The 15,177-nt window shown below is 47.8% G+C and overlaps 1 protein-coding gene across 6 annotated transcripts in view; it reads left to right on the forward strand.

The window, feature by feature from the left end:
• Positions 1-9,332: 9,332 nt before the first annotated feature.
• GRAMD1B (GRAM domain containing 1B) overlaps positions 9,333-15,177 on the forward strand; it is a 197,963-nt gene continuing 192,118 nt past the window's right edge. For 4 of the 6 annotated variants that reach the window (XM_058664027.1, XM_058664024.1, XM_058664026.1 and 1 more), the window contains exon 1: positions 9,828-10,265. In XM_058664027.1, the coding sequence (XP_058520010.1) occupies positions 9,892-10,265 (374 nt within the window). In that variant the 5' untranslated portion in view covers positions 9,828-9,891. Of the gene's footprint in view, positions 10,266-15,177 lie in introns of all 6 variants that reach the window. The other 2 variants (XM_004584974.3, XM_036493626.2) reach the window with 1 other exon arrangement.

Genomic DNA, 15,177 nt, shown 5'->3' on the forward strand with positions numbered 1-15,177 from the left:
TTTTTTTTTTTAAATAATCCTCCAAAATAATACCAAAAGTCATGAAGGTGGAATTTGAAAGATGCTTGATTAACATAAAGCAATTTCAGCTCCGACTTTGTGACTTTGGCCAGGATCTGTCACCAGTACCTCAGTTTCTCTTCTGTGATCCTGGATGAGTCATGGTAGAAGATGAATGAGCAGTGAATGAAATCTCTGTTTCTGCCAGGTCCATGATTGTATTACCTATGGAAGCTCCATTTCTCATAAAAATTTCCAACTGTCAGACAGAATAAATACATCCTCCACAGGTACCTACTTTTTTCCAGGGAGGGGCTGCGGTCCCAGGGAACGAAATTGTTTCTTTTCCTGGAAACAGAAAGAAGCAAGGTCACTGTGCACCCAGTGACATATTTATTTCATGACTGTTAGGCACTCCAAGTTATTCAGCAGATGGCTTCCTTGTAAACTGTGCCTGATTTAAGTTTATTAATGCAACAAACATTTCATATATGCAGAGACACTACTTCACCAAATCTCTTCTGTGAGATGAATAATTTGTATTATATAAAGCATATTTCAGACTCATATATTTTTAAAATTGGTATTTGCATTCTACAGGATTGCTTAAAGTGAAGTAGACGTTTCTAGTTCCTAGACTCTGAACATGACGAGAGAATGTAAAGATCATCTGGTTTCACAAATTCCCAAGTCTTGATTTCAAGGTATTTAAAATATGGTGCAGTCATTGAACTGAAGCTAACTGGGAACGCAGTGAGCTTGGGTGCAGCCCAGGTGGAGGCATCGTGGATTCTTCCTGAAAGGTGGGGACATCCTCCCGATTGACTTTCAGTGGGGCAGGAACTCATACCCAATGCACTGTATGGAAATGAAATATTTATTATCACTCATCCCAAATGAAAGATAAAGGAACGCAGCAGGATGCTTGTTCACAGCCAGTGGAGGCTAGCCATTATAGACTTCTTTCTGTATCATCACAGAGCGATTCTGGTTTTTATTTCATTTACATATTTTTGGCTTGACATAAAGACTAGTATCCCCTTGGGTGCCTGGCACATGTACTGCTGTATCCCATTAGAACAAGCCAGGCAGCTGAGACTGGTATAACCTTGCTGCTTTCAGCATTATGGCTCTGAGTACTAAGTGATCCAAGTTAAGTGTTGGGGTAGATGCCACCATGCAAACACCTCCTGGCTCTCTGCAGTGCTTGTCTCCACCAGCAGGGGAAGGGCCTGAGAGCCTATCAGGAATTAAAGCTCACGCAGTCACTTTGACGTTTAAAAGAAATCCATTTTCTAGAGCTGGAGAGCCCTTCTCTGAGTGAGCTAAACTTTCAACTTGTTCTGTCTTGATCTCTACTGCACAGTTCTTCATAAACTGGGAAGCTTTTTCTTTTTGGCAAGTGATTTCCTTGCGCTTGAGTTTTCTGACCTGTAAAAAGTCTGTGTCCCACCGTTCTGGGATTGTGATCATTAAGAGAAAAAAAAAGGGCTTGGCAGCGTGGCTTAGTGGCTAAGGTCCTTGCCTTGATCCCATATGGCCGCTGGTTCTAATCCCGGCAGCTCCACTTCCTCTCTATCTCTCCTCCTCTCAGTATATCTGACTTTGTAATAAAAATAAAAATAAATCTTAAAAAAAAAAAAAAAATCCATCCAGGCCCAGATTTACCTTGCTGAACCCATGTTTTCTGGCAGCTGGAACAATGTGTTCTCCATAAACATGTGGGCGAATGAAGGAAGATTAATTGTAGACAGAATCTCCTCTGCTCACCCCTCACCCACCTGAAGTTCCTTGTACTCCATCGAGTCAGACCATTGATTCTGTAATTCCAATACCAATCCATGCTTCGGTGCCTTTGCACATATGCCTGCTTCACTGGTAACGAGCCTGTTGATCTCCCTGGAAAACTCCTCTGTCAGCCTTAACATCTGCATTAGGAACAGGAGTCTCCTGTGTGGCGTGGTCTGGGTCAGGAGCTTCCCCTGCTGTGTTCACGGTGCATCCGATACTTGCTTCTGTGGAAGTGAATTTTCTGCCAACTTGCCATTCTTGGATTGGTTTTTTGCTCCTTCCTCCTCTCTCTTCAATTTGAAACAGCTGAGGCCAGAGCCATCTTTGATAGGCATTCAAAAATATTTTTAGGAAGGAATGAATCATTTTGCATAATTTTTTCAGGAACTCTTCACGGTACCCAGTAGGATGGCATACTTGGAGTCTGGGAATATTAAATACTTTTTTGATTGATTTGCTAGATTACCAAGTACACCACCAAGCTTCGGTTTTCTTAGCAGATATAAGTAGAACTTCATTTTAAATTGGCATAATCATGCAGTCACATTTTGTGCTTCGGAAATCTAACAGCCACTGATAATAAAGCTTGCACAGAAAGTGAAGGAGAAGACCCATCCTTTCATCCCCCAGACGTTCCCTTGACTGGACTAGACTTTGCTTCCTTTCCCCCTTCCCTTTCCTTTCTCCAGCCTTCCTCCCTACTCCCACTCCTTCTTCTTCTGCCTCTTCCCCCTTTTCCCATCCCCTTCCCTTTTCCTCCTCCCTGACTCCCCTCCTTGTCAAGTTCTCACAACTCAAAGCCAGACTCTGGGAGAGTGCTTAGCACCTACTGGGTGCACAAAACACTTTTCCAGAAGGTTTAGATGCCCTTCACTGTTATCGCCTCATCATTTCTGCGAAGGGCAACCCGACACTGTGCCTACACATCTGCACTCCCTGCCTAGCTTTCAGTCTCATTTCTTCTCTTGCCACTCCACTGAAACAGTTGTCTCAAAGGTCACCAATGACCTAATTACAAAATCTAATGGAATTATCTCAGTCTTCCTCCTGCCCAGCTTCATTGTAGTAGTTGGCATCATTTATTTTTTAGAAATGTGATCTAATTGAACGAAGCATGTTTTAAAGTAGTGAGACCCTATTTCAATTTGTGTTCACCTTTCACTGACTAATTATGTGAACTTGGACAAGTCACCTTGTAAAAGTCTCTCTTAAGATCTTAAGAGCTTTTGATGTGTGTTTCTTAGAAGTGTCACAAAGCTCAAATGGGATTTTGAGGGTGAAGTCCTGATCACAATGTCTGACACACCGTGGCCATGCAATCATTGTAGGCTCGTTTTTTCCCTTGATTCCCAGGCCATTGTTCGATCTCAGAATCCTCTATGACTTTGAACAGACCTGTTGAGGATTCTCCTTTTTCTTGCCCCTCCACTCTCACTCCATGTTTTTTTGCTGTCCTGCTTTAGATTTTTTCCATCTCTTACAGAATAATTTGCCAATCACGGCCAGCATCCCAAAAGTATTGATGGACTCTGCATAACAGTCTCTTGATTAGCCTATGTACTTCCCATCTTTGGCTTTTTCAAGATGTTTCACAATGGCACAGAGTTGACGTTCCTCAAGCACAGATCAATAATGTCGCATTCCCTACAAGGAACCCCGAAACCAAATTGAATGCATTTCTTTAAGAAGAAACTAATGCTGAAGCTTATCTGGTCCCAGTTCCTTGTATGTCCTTCCAGTGCCCTGACTTAGCTTCAGAAATTCTCCTTTCTCAGTGTCTTTTCATACATTGTTGATGCCTTATTCTTCTGTCCTATTAAAATGTAGTCTTTCATTGTAAAATATCAGCTGCTCTGTAGGGTCTGGCTATTCCACCTCTTTCTGCCTTGTTAAAATTCATTAACACAAGTGTACTAAAGAGTCCACGGGGCAGCCATTTGTCTTTGCAACAGCCATGTTCCATAGTTGAGTGCTTGGGGTAAAATTCTGGCTTGCTTGCAACTTCAGCTTCCTCCTAGAGGCAGCACATGGTGGTGCAAGTATTTGGAACCCTGCCACTCATGTGGGAGACCCAAATGGAGTTCCTGGATCCTCGCTTTGTCCTGACCAAGACCTGCCAGAGTGAAGTGACCAGAGAATGGGAACTCTCTCTGCCTTGCTTTCTGGCACTCTGACTTTCGAATGAAATAAATAAATAATTCCTATAAGAGGTTCCTGGAGAAATGGAATTAGAAGTTAAGTTTGTTTTGGTGAAAAATAAAAAAAGATTTGAAATCCACTTTTTTCAGTAGTATACTAAACTTTTTGAAGACCTTTTATATGCATGGATTTCAAAGTTGGGAGTTCCAAAACTAAATTTATCTTTTTTTGTTTCCATCAGCTTTTTGAAGTACCATTGTATTTCCACTCATTCACACTTATATTTTACACTTAATGAATTCTTTTTTGCTAGGTGGTATTCTCCATTGCATAGATCTTATTTATTTTGCTGTAGCCTCAGTGCTTACTTAGTAGGCCTACACAGTTTTGTAGCTTAACCACTACTGGTAGAATGAAGTTTCAATTGAAAATCCACATGAAAGGCACTGGAAAGGAAATGTAATTAGATCTAACAAAGTTTACTGTTTATACTTATTCTGTGCCAAGTCAGTTTTCTGTGCCCAGTGCTAATGCTTACAGTAACCCTGGGAGGGAGATGCTGGTTATTCCTGGTCTTCTTTCGTCACAGGTGAGGAAACTGGACACAGAGAAGTCAAATGACTTACCTGAAATCAAACCAATAGAAAATAGTGGGAAAGGGTCTGGAGTTCAGATGGTGTGACTGTGGCCTGTGACTGAATCACTTTTTGAAGGCTACTGGGGGTTCATGGTGTTTCCGAGAACAACTGCTCAATACTCAGAGCACGTACCTGCCTTCCTTGGGATGGAAATCTAAATGGGTGACCTCAAGAAGTCTCTGCCAACCCTGGTTTGCATAAATACTGTCCTTGTGACGTGCAGAGGGCAAGAGAGGATGTCTTTGGTCCGTGCTTTGGTATCTGCGTGTCAAGAACGGGGGCAGCCAAATGTTGTAGAAACATTCATTGACTCCTAAGCCTTTAGAGAGCGATGAAATCAGGCAGGCTTATCTGGCGACGGCCCTTCTGCTGGGTGACGTCATGCCTCACCCTGGCCCCTGCCCAGGCTAGCAGGAGCAAGTCTCTGCCGACCTTGTGCATTCCCCAGGGCTGAGAGCACTTGCCCAGCACTCTGTTCTTGGGAACTGACTCGCCATCATTCTCCAAGCGTTTTCCTCCTGTTGGTCAGAAGGAGACACTGGGCGTGCTGGCTGGTCAACTGTGGTTATATTTTGATTGTGTTTAGCCAGCATGGGTCTTGCTCCACCTGTTTTCTTTTAACCACACAGATTCTGTGCAGTGTCCTCTGATCCTGAAGTAGCTAGCTCCTCCTCCCTGGGGGAAGTGAAGAGAGGATTACTGAAAGAAACCAAAGCAGGTATCTTGGGAGACAGTAAGTTCTGATTCTTTCACTAGTCTTCAGGTCCCCACCCCTGGTTGCCTCTCTGGTCACCACCCTGGTCTTTGTACTTCTAGTTGATTTGTGTTCTCTGATTGGTGTTGAGCATCCAGTGACTAAAAATGCCTACAGCCAATAATGACTTAATGTAAGTGAACTTTGAGGCAGAAGCAAAATGCTTTTATTGAAAAGATAGAGCCATAGTGGTAAGTGAGGACTGGGCCTTTAAGAGATCATCTCTTTCCTGCTGTTGCCTCTGACTAAGCTCCAGTTACCTTTAAAGATCCAGGAGAAAGCCACCCTTGGATTCCTGTCCCTACCCAGCCTTACCCTAGGAAAAAGTATACCAGGTGCCCTGAACCCCCCACACTGTGCTGGTGACAGGAAGAGTCGGAGGGTCCTAGCCTGCCACTGCTCTCACGGCACCTTCCACGTTCCCTTCCTTATACCCAGTTTTCCTGAGCGCCACATGCTCCACTTCACATGTGTTCAAGGTGGGGTTTTTGTTTCGTTTTGTTGGGCCATGTACATGGCTCATTGGGGTTGGCCTTTCTGAGTACTTTGTGCAGGGAGAGGGACTCCATGTTTCAACCTTGAAGGTGCAGGTTGTCTCTGTCTGGCAGCAACAGTGCAGGAGTTCTGTGTTCTCAAGAGCTGCCTGCCCTTGATATCCTGTGGTGGAGAGGGGTGAGAATTGGTGGGTCTGTAGATGCCTGCATCCTCCACCTCGCGCTCGTGATGTGCACCCAGGAGAAATCTAACCGTGAAGCTGTCCTTTTCCCCTGGTGTTCCCTCCTGGAAGTTGTGGCTGAATAATGGAATGGGCAGTTTCTGGGGCTCCAGAAGCAATAGAAAGGTGTTGGGTGTCTTGGGTCTGTAGGAAAGGAGATCCTGCCCCGGGAACAGTGAACAACAGTTGCTTGGTAATCGGAGCTCCTTTCATTTGAAGTTAGAGGCCTGGCTGCAGTGGGCTGGGGGAAGGGGCAGGGGATTCTTGCCACCACCTGTCTGTAGGGGGAGGGGAAAGAAGGGATGTGGAAGGGTGAAGTCAGTTTCCCTGAGAGAACTGTGGAGTCACTGAGATCCTGGCATGGGAGAGAGGAAATAGAGGAAGGGGCAGATCTGGGAAATGGATGCCTTCACTTGGTGTTTCTAAAGGGGCTTGTGGAATCTTCGGACCTGACAGCCCAATGCCAGCTGCTTTAGGAAACTGTTTTTCTACACATGGTGTTTCCATTTCCCTGCCTGTGAAACAGCAGGTGGAGTTAAATATTTCCTTGTAATTTCAGGATGGCTCCAACACAAACCAGGGCTGGTAACATTCTCGAGCTACAGTGGGTCCTGCTTTCCAGAGTGGACACGTTTGGAGCGACTTGAGTCGTCTTAAACCCGGTTGCAGAAGGCTGGGCTTTAAGGTCTGACCTTGGCATCTGTTAGTCACCATTTTATCTACGACCTTAGATAAATGAGCATATCTCTCGGTTATGCTTTCATCAATTGTAGCATGAGTGTAATAACCTGTGTTCCACCTGTGGAAAGCCCTTTTAAAATGTGTAAAGGGAATACGTACAGCAAAGGGCCATGAATAACTGACAAGCACAGGGAGGGAGTCAGAGGGGGAGGAACTTGGTTCTTCACTCAGCAAGCTTGTGGTGTTTAAGAGCAGTCGGACTCACAGCTGTCTGGCGTTACAGCCTTAAAGCAGTGCCTCACTATTCGGGTACTTACGGTACTAGGGGGACCCAGAAACTGTAGGAGAGGGCTTTTGAGCAGGGTTTTAATGGTTGAAAAAAATAAAGCTTGCAGGAAAGAAGGCAGTACAGGTGGCTGTGAGGGAGGACAGTATGAAGACGCAAGGTGCTCTGGCTATGTGCTTTTGAACCACGTGAGGCCATTTCAGATTTAGCTAGGAGGGGATTGGTCTTCAGACCAGGTGGTGAAGCAGTAGGCAGTCACTGGCAACCCCTGCCCTGCCCTGCCCTGCCCCAGGGTTGCGTTGCATCTCCTAGGATTTCAGTTCCTGAATCTGTTGCCAGTGGGAGAGTGGCTGAAGTGTGGGTTTGGAGAGTAATAGGTTTTCTCCATTTTGAGAAGCATATCTTTAACTTTAGGATGTTCAGGATAAAGTTAAAGTGGGCTGCCCTGTTGATGCTTTCTCCAGAATACTCATTTTTAAGGCTCTGGACCCTGTCTATGGACATTTCATTTTGTTGCCCTCCAACTGAAGGTAGTGTCCCAGCTTCCTTTCTTTATGGAAAAACCCAAGACCCCAGTCTCTTACTCCAACAGCACCCCTCCCCCACTGGACAGCTGGGTTCCTTGTACTGTGAAGTTCTCAGATGCCACAGCAAAGTGCTCATCCTTGAAGGAGATCCAAGGCAGAGATCACGTGCCCAGGGAACCTTGGCTTTGCTGCCCACTTCTGGAGTTCAGAGTGACCTCCCCCCTCCCTGTTGGTATCCAGGAGCTGGAGCCGGAAGGGGTGCCCTTCCCCTCCACCCTAGTCTTCACACCTAGTGGGGAGGGATTCTCCCTTCCGTGCCACATCCTTCCGTGAGTTAAAATAGACGGATACCAAATCACTCCTAAGAGAACCAGTGCCGGATGTGAGCAGCCACAGACTGGGGCCAGTGTTCCGGAGAGTCACTGATGAGCGGGCCTGGCCCTGGCTCTTCGGACACAAGCTCTCCCTCAACCTCGGGCCTCTCAGAGGTTAAGCAATCTCAGGATGCCTCAAGCTCTTCCACACGCGTCATTGCAGGGCACAGTGGTGCCAGGTTGTCAGCATTGTTGTCTTGCTGAAGTGCAAGGGTGTATTTTTCTCAAGGTGAATTCTTATGGTTTGGGGGGATGTGATCTTTCCCCCCATCCCTTGGGACTCATGAAATGTGAACCTTCATCCTGGCATGGAGGTTTGGCATCAGCTCTCAAATGCAAACTAGATGCCCCGAGAGGGGCGGAGAAGAGCCCTGGGCTCAGACTGCGGACTTCATGGTGTGTTCAGGGGGGCGCTCCTCACTGTCTCTTTGGTAGTGGCTAAGTGAAGGGATAGATGCTCTAAGCTGGGGAAAGGTAGTGTGGGGGCTGCTTAGACCTGGCCCCAGGGCCAGCAGAGCACGCAGCAGGGTGCAGCAGATCCAGGGCTACTTTGTAATGCAGGGCCAAGACCTGGATCTAGAGAGCCAGTGGCTCAGCACATCCTACAACTCTATCAGGTGTGACCCAGACTGGGATCTGTAACCTGGGGACTGACTAGACTGTGTGACCCAATCCATGCCCTTAGCAGGATGAAGTAGAGTTAAAATCTTTCCCAGGATCAGAAAGGGATCTCTTCTGCTCCCTGGGTGCCCAACTGGAGGCACTGTCTTGCAGGTGCTCATCTGCCTCTCCTATCCTTCCTTGTTTGGGAGCCACTAAGGTATTGGCAGGGGCCTGCCAGACCCTCTTCCTTGCTAGTCCTTTGTGTCCTGTGTCTCTCAGCACCCATCGTGTATCTTTCCTTGGTGTGTCGTGTCTGGTGTCTTCAGGTTATGCCACACAACTGTCCTCTCATCTCAGCTTGTCATTTTGGAAGCAGCCTCCAGAGACCTAGCCTCTCCGTTTGAGTGTACCCAGGTCTCCTTCACCCCCACATCACCCAAAGAGAGCCTCTTTTTCGGGAAAAGCTAGTGTGCTGCAAAGCCCACCCCCCTCCTCACTGTTAGATTGGAATTCATTGCTTCTCTTGCCTTCCTTTACCCGGCTGGCTACCCTTACCCCCCTCCCCGCCCAGCTCCCAGGGGGAAAAAAAAGGCAGAGAATTGGGCTAATGAGAGCAGAGGACCAATCGCTGCTTTGAGAAAGTTTGGTGTGTGCTGCTCTGTCCCTGGGCTGATTGGAGCTGGAGGCTGAGCCCCTCCCCAGGGACTCCGCGTACAGTTACATCGCTGTCGCTGCCCATGCGTGCCCTTTCAGGATAGGCACCCCCTGCTTCTCCTCCTGTTTGGTTTTTATCCTGTGTCTCGATTTCTCTCTCTCTCTCTCTCTCTCTCTCTCTCTCTCTCTCTCTCTCTCTCTCTCTCACTACTGCATCTTCCTCCTGCTCTCTGCCCGCCTGCAGCGCCAAGCCGGCTCCCCGACCTGATCTGCCAAACGCAAACCACTGAGAGTTTGTTTCGCCGTCCCCTGGGCCCCGGGGCCGCCGAGTCCCGCTCAGGCAAAGACGCAAGCGAGCGCAGCGGAAGAAAAACAAACGGGCGCGCAAGGGGAGCCCCAGGAGGGCGGCCGTGTGCTGGCTGGCAGGCGGCTGCCTCCGCTGTTCCCGGGTCGCCTCGCTGGCCACGGACAGCCGGGAGGACGGGCGCTCCGAAAAGTTAGACTCCAGTCGGCAGCGCGTCGCGTCTACTCACGTCCCTTCCTCGCACGGCGCTCCAGAAAAAAGAACTTGCTCTTCTTGCCGCTCTAGCCGCGAGCGATTGTTCTGGTGAGCGGGGACCGAGTGCCACCGTGGGCCAAGGGCTGGAGAGCTGCGAGCCAGAGAGCTGCGAGCCGGAGAGCAAGAAAGTGCGGCAGCTGACCCAGGGCGCGCGGAGGTGTCGGGTCCCCATGCCGGCAGCCAACATGATGGAGAACCTGCAGCTGCCCGCCCTGCAGGTGCCCGAATCCCAAGGCGCGCCCGAAGGCAGCCTGGTCTGGTCCAGCTCGTCGACCCCTACGCTTCGTCGCCGGCGCTTCAAGATGCGCCGCATGAAGAACGTGCAGGAGCAGAGCCTGGAGGCCGGGCTGACCCAGGACCTGCCCAGCGTTTTGGCCCCTGGCAAGGAGTTCTTGCAGCTGCCGTCCATCGAGATCACGCCCTCCAGCGACGAGGACACCCCGTGGTCCAACTGTTCCACACCCAGCGCTTCTCCACGGCGCAAACGCTTCCTCCTCCGCAAGTGGCTGAGGGTCAGGGAGAGGAAGGAGTGCAGTGAAAGCAGGTAGGTTCCTGTTCCCCCGGCTGTCTTCCCTTGGCCTCCGGCTCCTCCCTAGAGCTGCCGGGGCCCTAGGGCATCCTGATGGAAACCTCCCGGCTGTGCACGTTGTCTGAATTAGTGATTCCTTTCCTTCCCTGCCTGCCACCTCCCTGTGCGGCCTTGGGGTAGATGCCAGGAGACCTGGGCTTCAGGCAGCTTACCATCGCGCTTGAACCTCCCAGTCAAGCAAACAGTAAAAGTAATAGCAGCTAGTATTTATTCTTTATGTGGGCGGCTATGTGGAGTGCTCCAGACGCATCTTCCCTCGGAGAGCACCAGCACACCGAGGTAGATACTACAGTAATTGCCACCTTACAGGTACAGCTAGCCAGAGAGGAGACGGCGGGGGTTAAGAGGCTTTTCCACTTGGACTTGGATTTCTGAGTTTCAGTTTTTATTATTTTATGTTTGACTACAGTAGGTTGTGTGAAGCGGCCCATACCGGTAGAGGTGGAGTGTTCATGTTGGATGAGTCACACTTCCACACCACTGTGGTTTGTGCCAGCTCCTTTTTTTGTTAGGTAAATGTGACATCTGAGTAGAGGGGAAGTTCAGACTTTCATGGGGTAGAAAGTCTGGAGGCTGTGCTGTGCAGCCTTGCTCAGGAGAGGTACTTCCAGGAGTTGTGTTGAAGTCAGGCCAGTTGCTGGTGGCTGCTGGGAGTTCTCATATGTCCATTGATGCCCCCTATTACATGTACTTGCTAATTTATTTGTTTGTTTAAGAGAGAGGTAGAATGGAAGTGTAAGGGTGGAGAACATTGCATGGTATATAGATATTTTAAATTAAAAAAATCTATTTGGGGGCTGGTCCCGTGGCTGCACAGGCTGATTCTCCACCTTGTGGTGCCTGCATCCTATATGGGCACTGATTCATGTCATAACTGCTCCACTTCCAGTCCAGCTGTCTGTTTATGGTATGGGAAAATGGCAGAGGATGGCCCAAGTCATTGGGATCTGCACCCACATAGGAGACCTCAGAAGAGGTTCCTGGCTCCTGGCTTCAGATCAGCTCAACACTGGCCATTGTAGTCATTTGGGAAGTGAACCAGCAGGTGGAAGACCTTTCTCTATCTCTCGCTCTCTCTATAAATTTGTCTCTCAAATACAAATGAATAAATCTTTCAAAAATATTTTTCCGTGTTTTCAAATTTTAAAGGCAGTGTTAGAGGGTAGGAGAGACAGAGAAAGAGAAAGAGGTCTTCCATCCACTGTTTCAAGAGCATGATCTTTCATACACTGATTCACTCCCCAGATGCCTGGAATGGCCAGAGCTGGGCTGGTTGGAAGCTGGGAACCAGGAGCTTCTTCTGGGTCTCCTATATGAGTATACAGGAACCAACGCCTTGGGCCATCCTCTGCTGCTTTTCCAGATCATTTGTAGGGAGTTGGATCGGAAGTAGAGCAATTGGGACTCGAACCAGAGTCCATTTTAGATACTGGTGTTGCAAGTGGAAGCATAAGGTGCTCCACCATGGCACTGTTCCCTGTTACTTTTAAATTTGAGAGAGAGAGAGCGAGCTCCCATTTATTGGAACACTCCCCAGATGTCTATAGTGACTGGAACAGTGAAGTATCAAGTTGGAATTCAATACAGGTTTCCCACATGAGCCATCATTTGAGCCATCACTGCTTCCCACAGGATGCTAGAGTTAGGAGCTAGCAGCAGGAATCAGTTGCATCCAAGCAGTTTTTAATTTATTTTAAATTTTTATTTGTTAATTTTATTTTTTAAGATTTATGGAGTTACAGGGCTCGGTGCAGTAGCTTAGCGGCTGAAGCCCTAGCATTGAAATCAGGATCTCATATGGACACTGGTTTGTGTCCCAGTCACCCTGCTTCCCTTCTAGCTTCCTGCCTGTGGCCTGGGAAAGCAGTCAAGGATGGACAAAAGCCTTGGGACTCTGCCCCCATGTGGGAGACCTAGAAGAGGCTTCTGGTTCCTGGCTTGGATTGGCTCAGCTCTGGCTGTTGCGGTCACATGGGTAGTGAATCAGCGGATGCAAGATCTTCCTCTCTGTCTTTTCTCCTCTCTGTATATCTAACTTTCCAATAAAAATAAATAGATATTTTAAAAAAAATTTTTTATGGAGTTAAAAACAGAGGGAAGAAGAGAGAGAGAGAGAGAGAGAGATCTTTCATGCACTGGCTTACTTCCCAAAGAGCCAGGAGTCAGGAACTTCTTGCTACTCTACCACATAGGTAGCAGGGGCCGAGTGACTGGGTCATCTTTTGCTGACTTCCCCAGGCCATTAGCGGGGAGTTTGAACCCAAGTACTTTGATATGAAATGCTGGTATCTTAACCAGTGTCTTTGTCACTAGGCTAAATGCCAGCCTCTGCCAACTCTCGCTTTTAGTCATGGAGCCCTATCTTTTCACTTGGGGACTGTGCCCTTGTGTGGGGTCACTGAATCACCAACCACTTTCCTGGAGACTCTTCACAGTCGGTTCAGTTTCATTTATTTCAGTGAACAAGTTGTTATTGAAGGCCCTTGTGAGCTCAGTCTGTAGCCAGCTAGTGGAGATGATGAGCTGCGGGCGAGCAGGTGCATGGTGGAGAGCTTGTGGCAGAGGTCTGGTGATGGGGGTGGGGTGGAGAAGCGAGGGCATGGGACATTTGTGTAAGAAATGGAGGCATGTAAGCCTCACTCATGTTCAGTGGGGTGCCACTGGAAGACATATATTATTCCTACATTGTTGAGAAAAAGGGGAACCTGGGAGAAGTAGAGGCAGAAAGAGGCTCAGACCACAACAGTACAACTAGGTGGTATAAGTTAGGAAGACTGTGAAGTCAGATGGGTAAGACCAATTAAGAGGAAAAATGTGGGGGAAGGTGAAAGACACAGACTGCCACATGTCTGAGGGGTTTTGGAGACCAGGGGAAGGTTAGGCACAAGAGGGACAGTTTGAGCCTTCCACAGTGTGTGTGTGTGGCAGATTCTCATGGTCCCCATCCTTAGGAGAAGTTACTTGGAAAGCGGGAAGACTTACAGTTTGGGAGATTTACAATTGGAGATTGGGGGCCCCTGTTGGGCTGGTGTCTGGTGAGGATATGGGCTGGCAATGGCACTGTGTGTGTGTCGAAGCAGGATCACATGGCGAGCTGGGAAGTGGAGACTGGGACAGGCTGGGTCCTCCGTGTGGCTTACTATGTATGATTCAGTTATGAATGGCTTCACTTCTGCCACGCACAACCTGATTGCTTTCCAGGATTCCCAACTTCAGATCTTATCCTTCACTTGAGTTAATCCATTATTGTAAAACTGGAAATCAGACCCTTAAAAGCTATGCTTTTCGAGGATTCCAAACTCTGAGCAAATCCTCACACTGTGTTCCTTGTCCCGGAAGGCTCAGATCCACATCCCGGGGTTTTTCTTTTCTGTTTGCAGACTGGATGTGGTGCTCCCTGCGGATCCAGGGAAAATGTCTGTGTACATTCAGTTCAGGTGTAATTTTTTTTTACTAAGTCTTTTTTGGGTCTGTACAGCCCACGGATATGGATGCAGATTGTATGGACAGAAAAAGAATTACATACAGAGAGTTTATATCCAACTGTTTTTGATTGAAGTCTCTGTTCTAAACTGTTGTTCTGTTGGGAGCTATGTGGATTGTCTAAAACAAAGACAACTTTTTTAGCCCTTGAAAATGGAAGGTATACTGAAAAGAGAACTAAGTGAGAGGAAGCAGATGCTTATGGCTATCTGTGAGGATTGTCTGGGAAGGAATTTGCATTTAGAGGCAACACAGGGCAAAGAACCCTGGGCTTCAAGTCAGGAGCCCTGGCTTTTCATATCAGGTCTGTCACTGATTAACTTGGACGCCTCTTAGCCTCTGAGCGTTTCGCTTTCAACATCTGTGAAAATGGCGCTCTCTGTGGGTTGAAAGGAGCAACGTGTGTGATGCTGTTTGTGAACTTGCTCTTCCTGCTGCTGGGTGAAAGCTTATTGGCAACATCCTGTGGATGTGTGTGCTTGGGTCACTGGGAGGTCACAGGTTCACGTGTCCTGGAGCCGTACCTGGTCTTCTTCCACCTGTACATGCCTTGGACGCAATGATTGGATGTGACTCTGCTCTGGCTTGGATTAGGGAGGATTAACATACCAGGCCCAGTACGGAGCCTTTCATAGTTGAATTTCCCACGCCAAATCTGCTTTCTGGCAGAAAAAGCACACCATTCAGGTTTGCCATGGAATCCAATGGAAAGGCCTTGAGGGCGTTAATTCTTACAGTTTGTACAAAGTTGAACTCAGAAAGCGGGTGTGAAAGCCCTGGGAAGGAAGAAATGGAGAAAGTTGCAAAGTTAGCAGGGTTTGGGGATCCAGAGAACCAGAGGGACAGCGCAAGGGCTCGCCACATCTGCTGTCATACACCTTACATCCTCATTGCCCACCACTGAACTGTACCTGGCTGCTCAAAGCAATGCCCAGGTGTTCGTTGCTGAATCAATTGTGAGGGAATGGATGTTTCCCTTTTTGGTACTGTTTGAAGTGGAATTTTCCTCATTCATGAGTCTAGAGAAATTTCCTGGAGGTAACTGCAGAACTAAGCTTTTAAAAACAGCAATAATTTAGAGGAAATTTACATATCTTATAATGTACATATTTAAAGTGTAGGATTCACTGTTGTTTTTAGTATCTTCTCTGATACGTGCACTCATACCCTAGTCGATTTTATTTTTAAAATTTATTTATTTTTGTTTGAAAGGCAGAGTTTTACAGAGTGAGATTTCCTAGCTGCTAGATGACTTCCCAAATAGCCACAATGGCTAGAGCTGAACCTTTCCCGGATCATAAGCAGGGAGCTGGATGGGTAGTGGAGCAGCTGGGATACGAACCGTGGCCCCTGTGGGATGCTGATGCAGGGGATTAGCCTGTTA

Source organism: Ochotona princeps, chromosome 4 (assembly GCF_030435755.1).
Source record: "Ochotona princeps isolate mOchPri1 chromosome 4, mOchPri1.hap1, whole genome shotgun sequence".
Lineage (NCBI taxonomy): Eukaryota > Metazoa > Chordata > Mammalia > Lagomorpha > Ochotonidae > Ochotona > Ochotona princeps.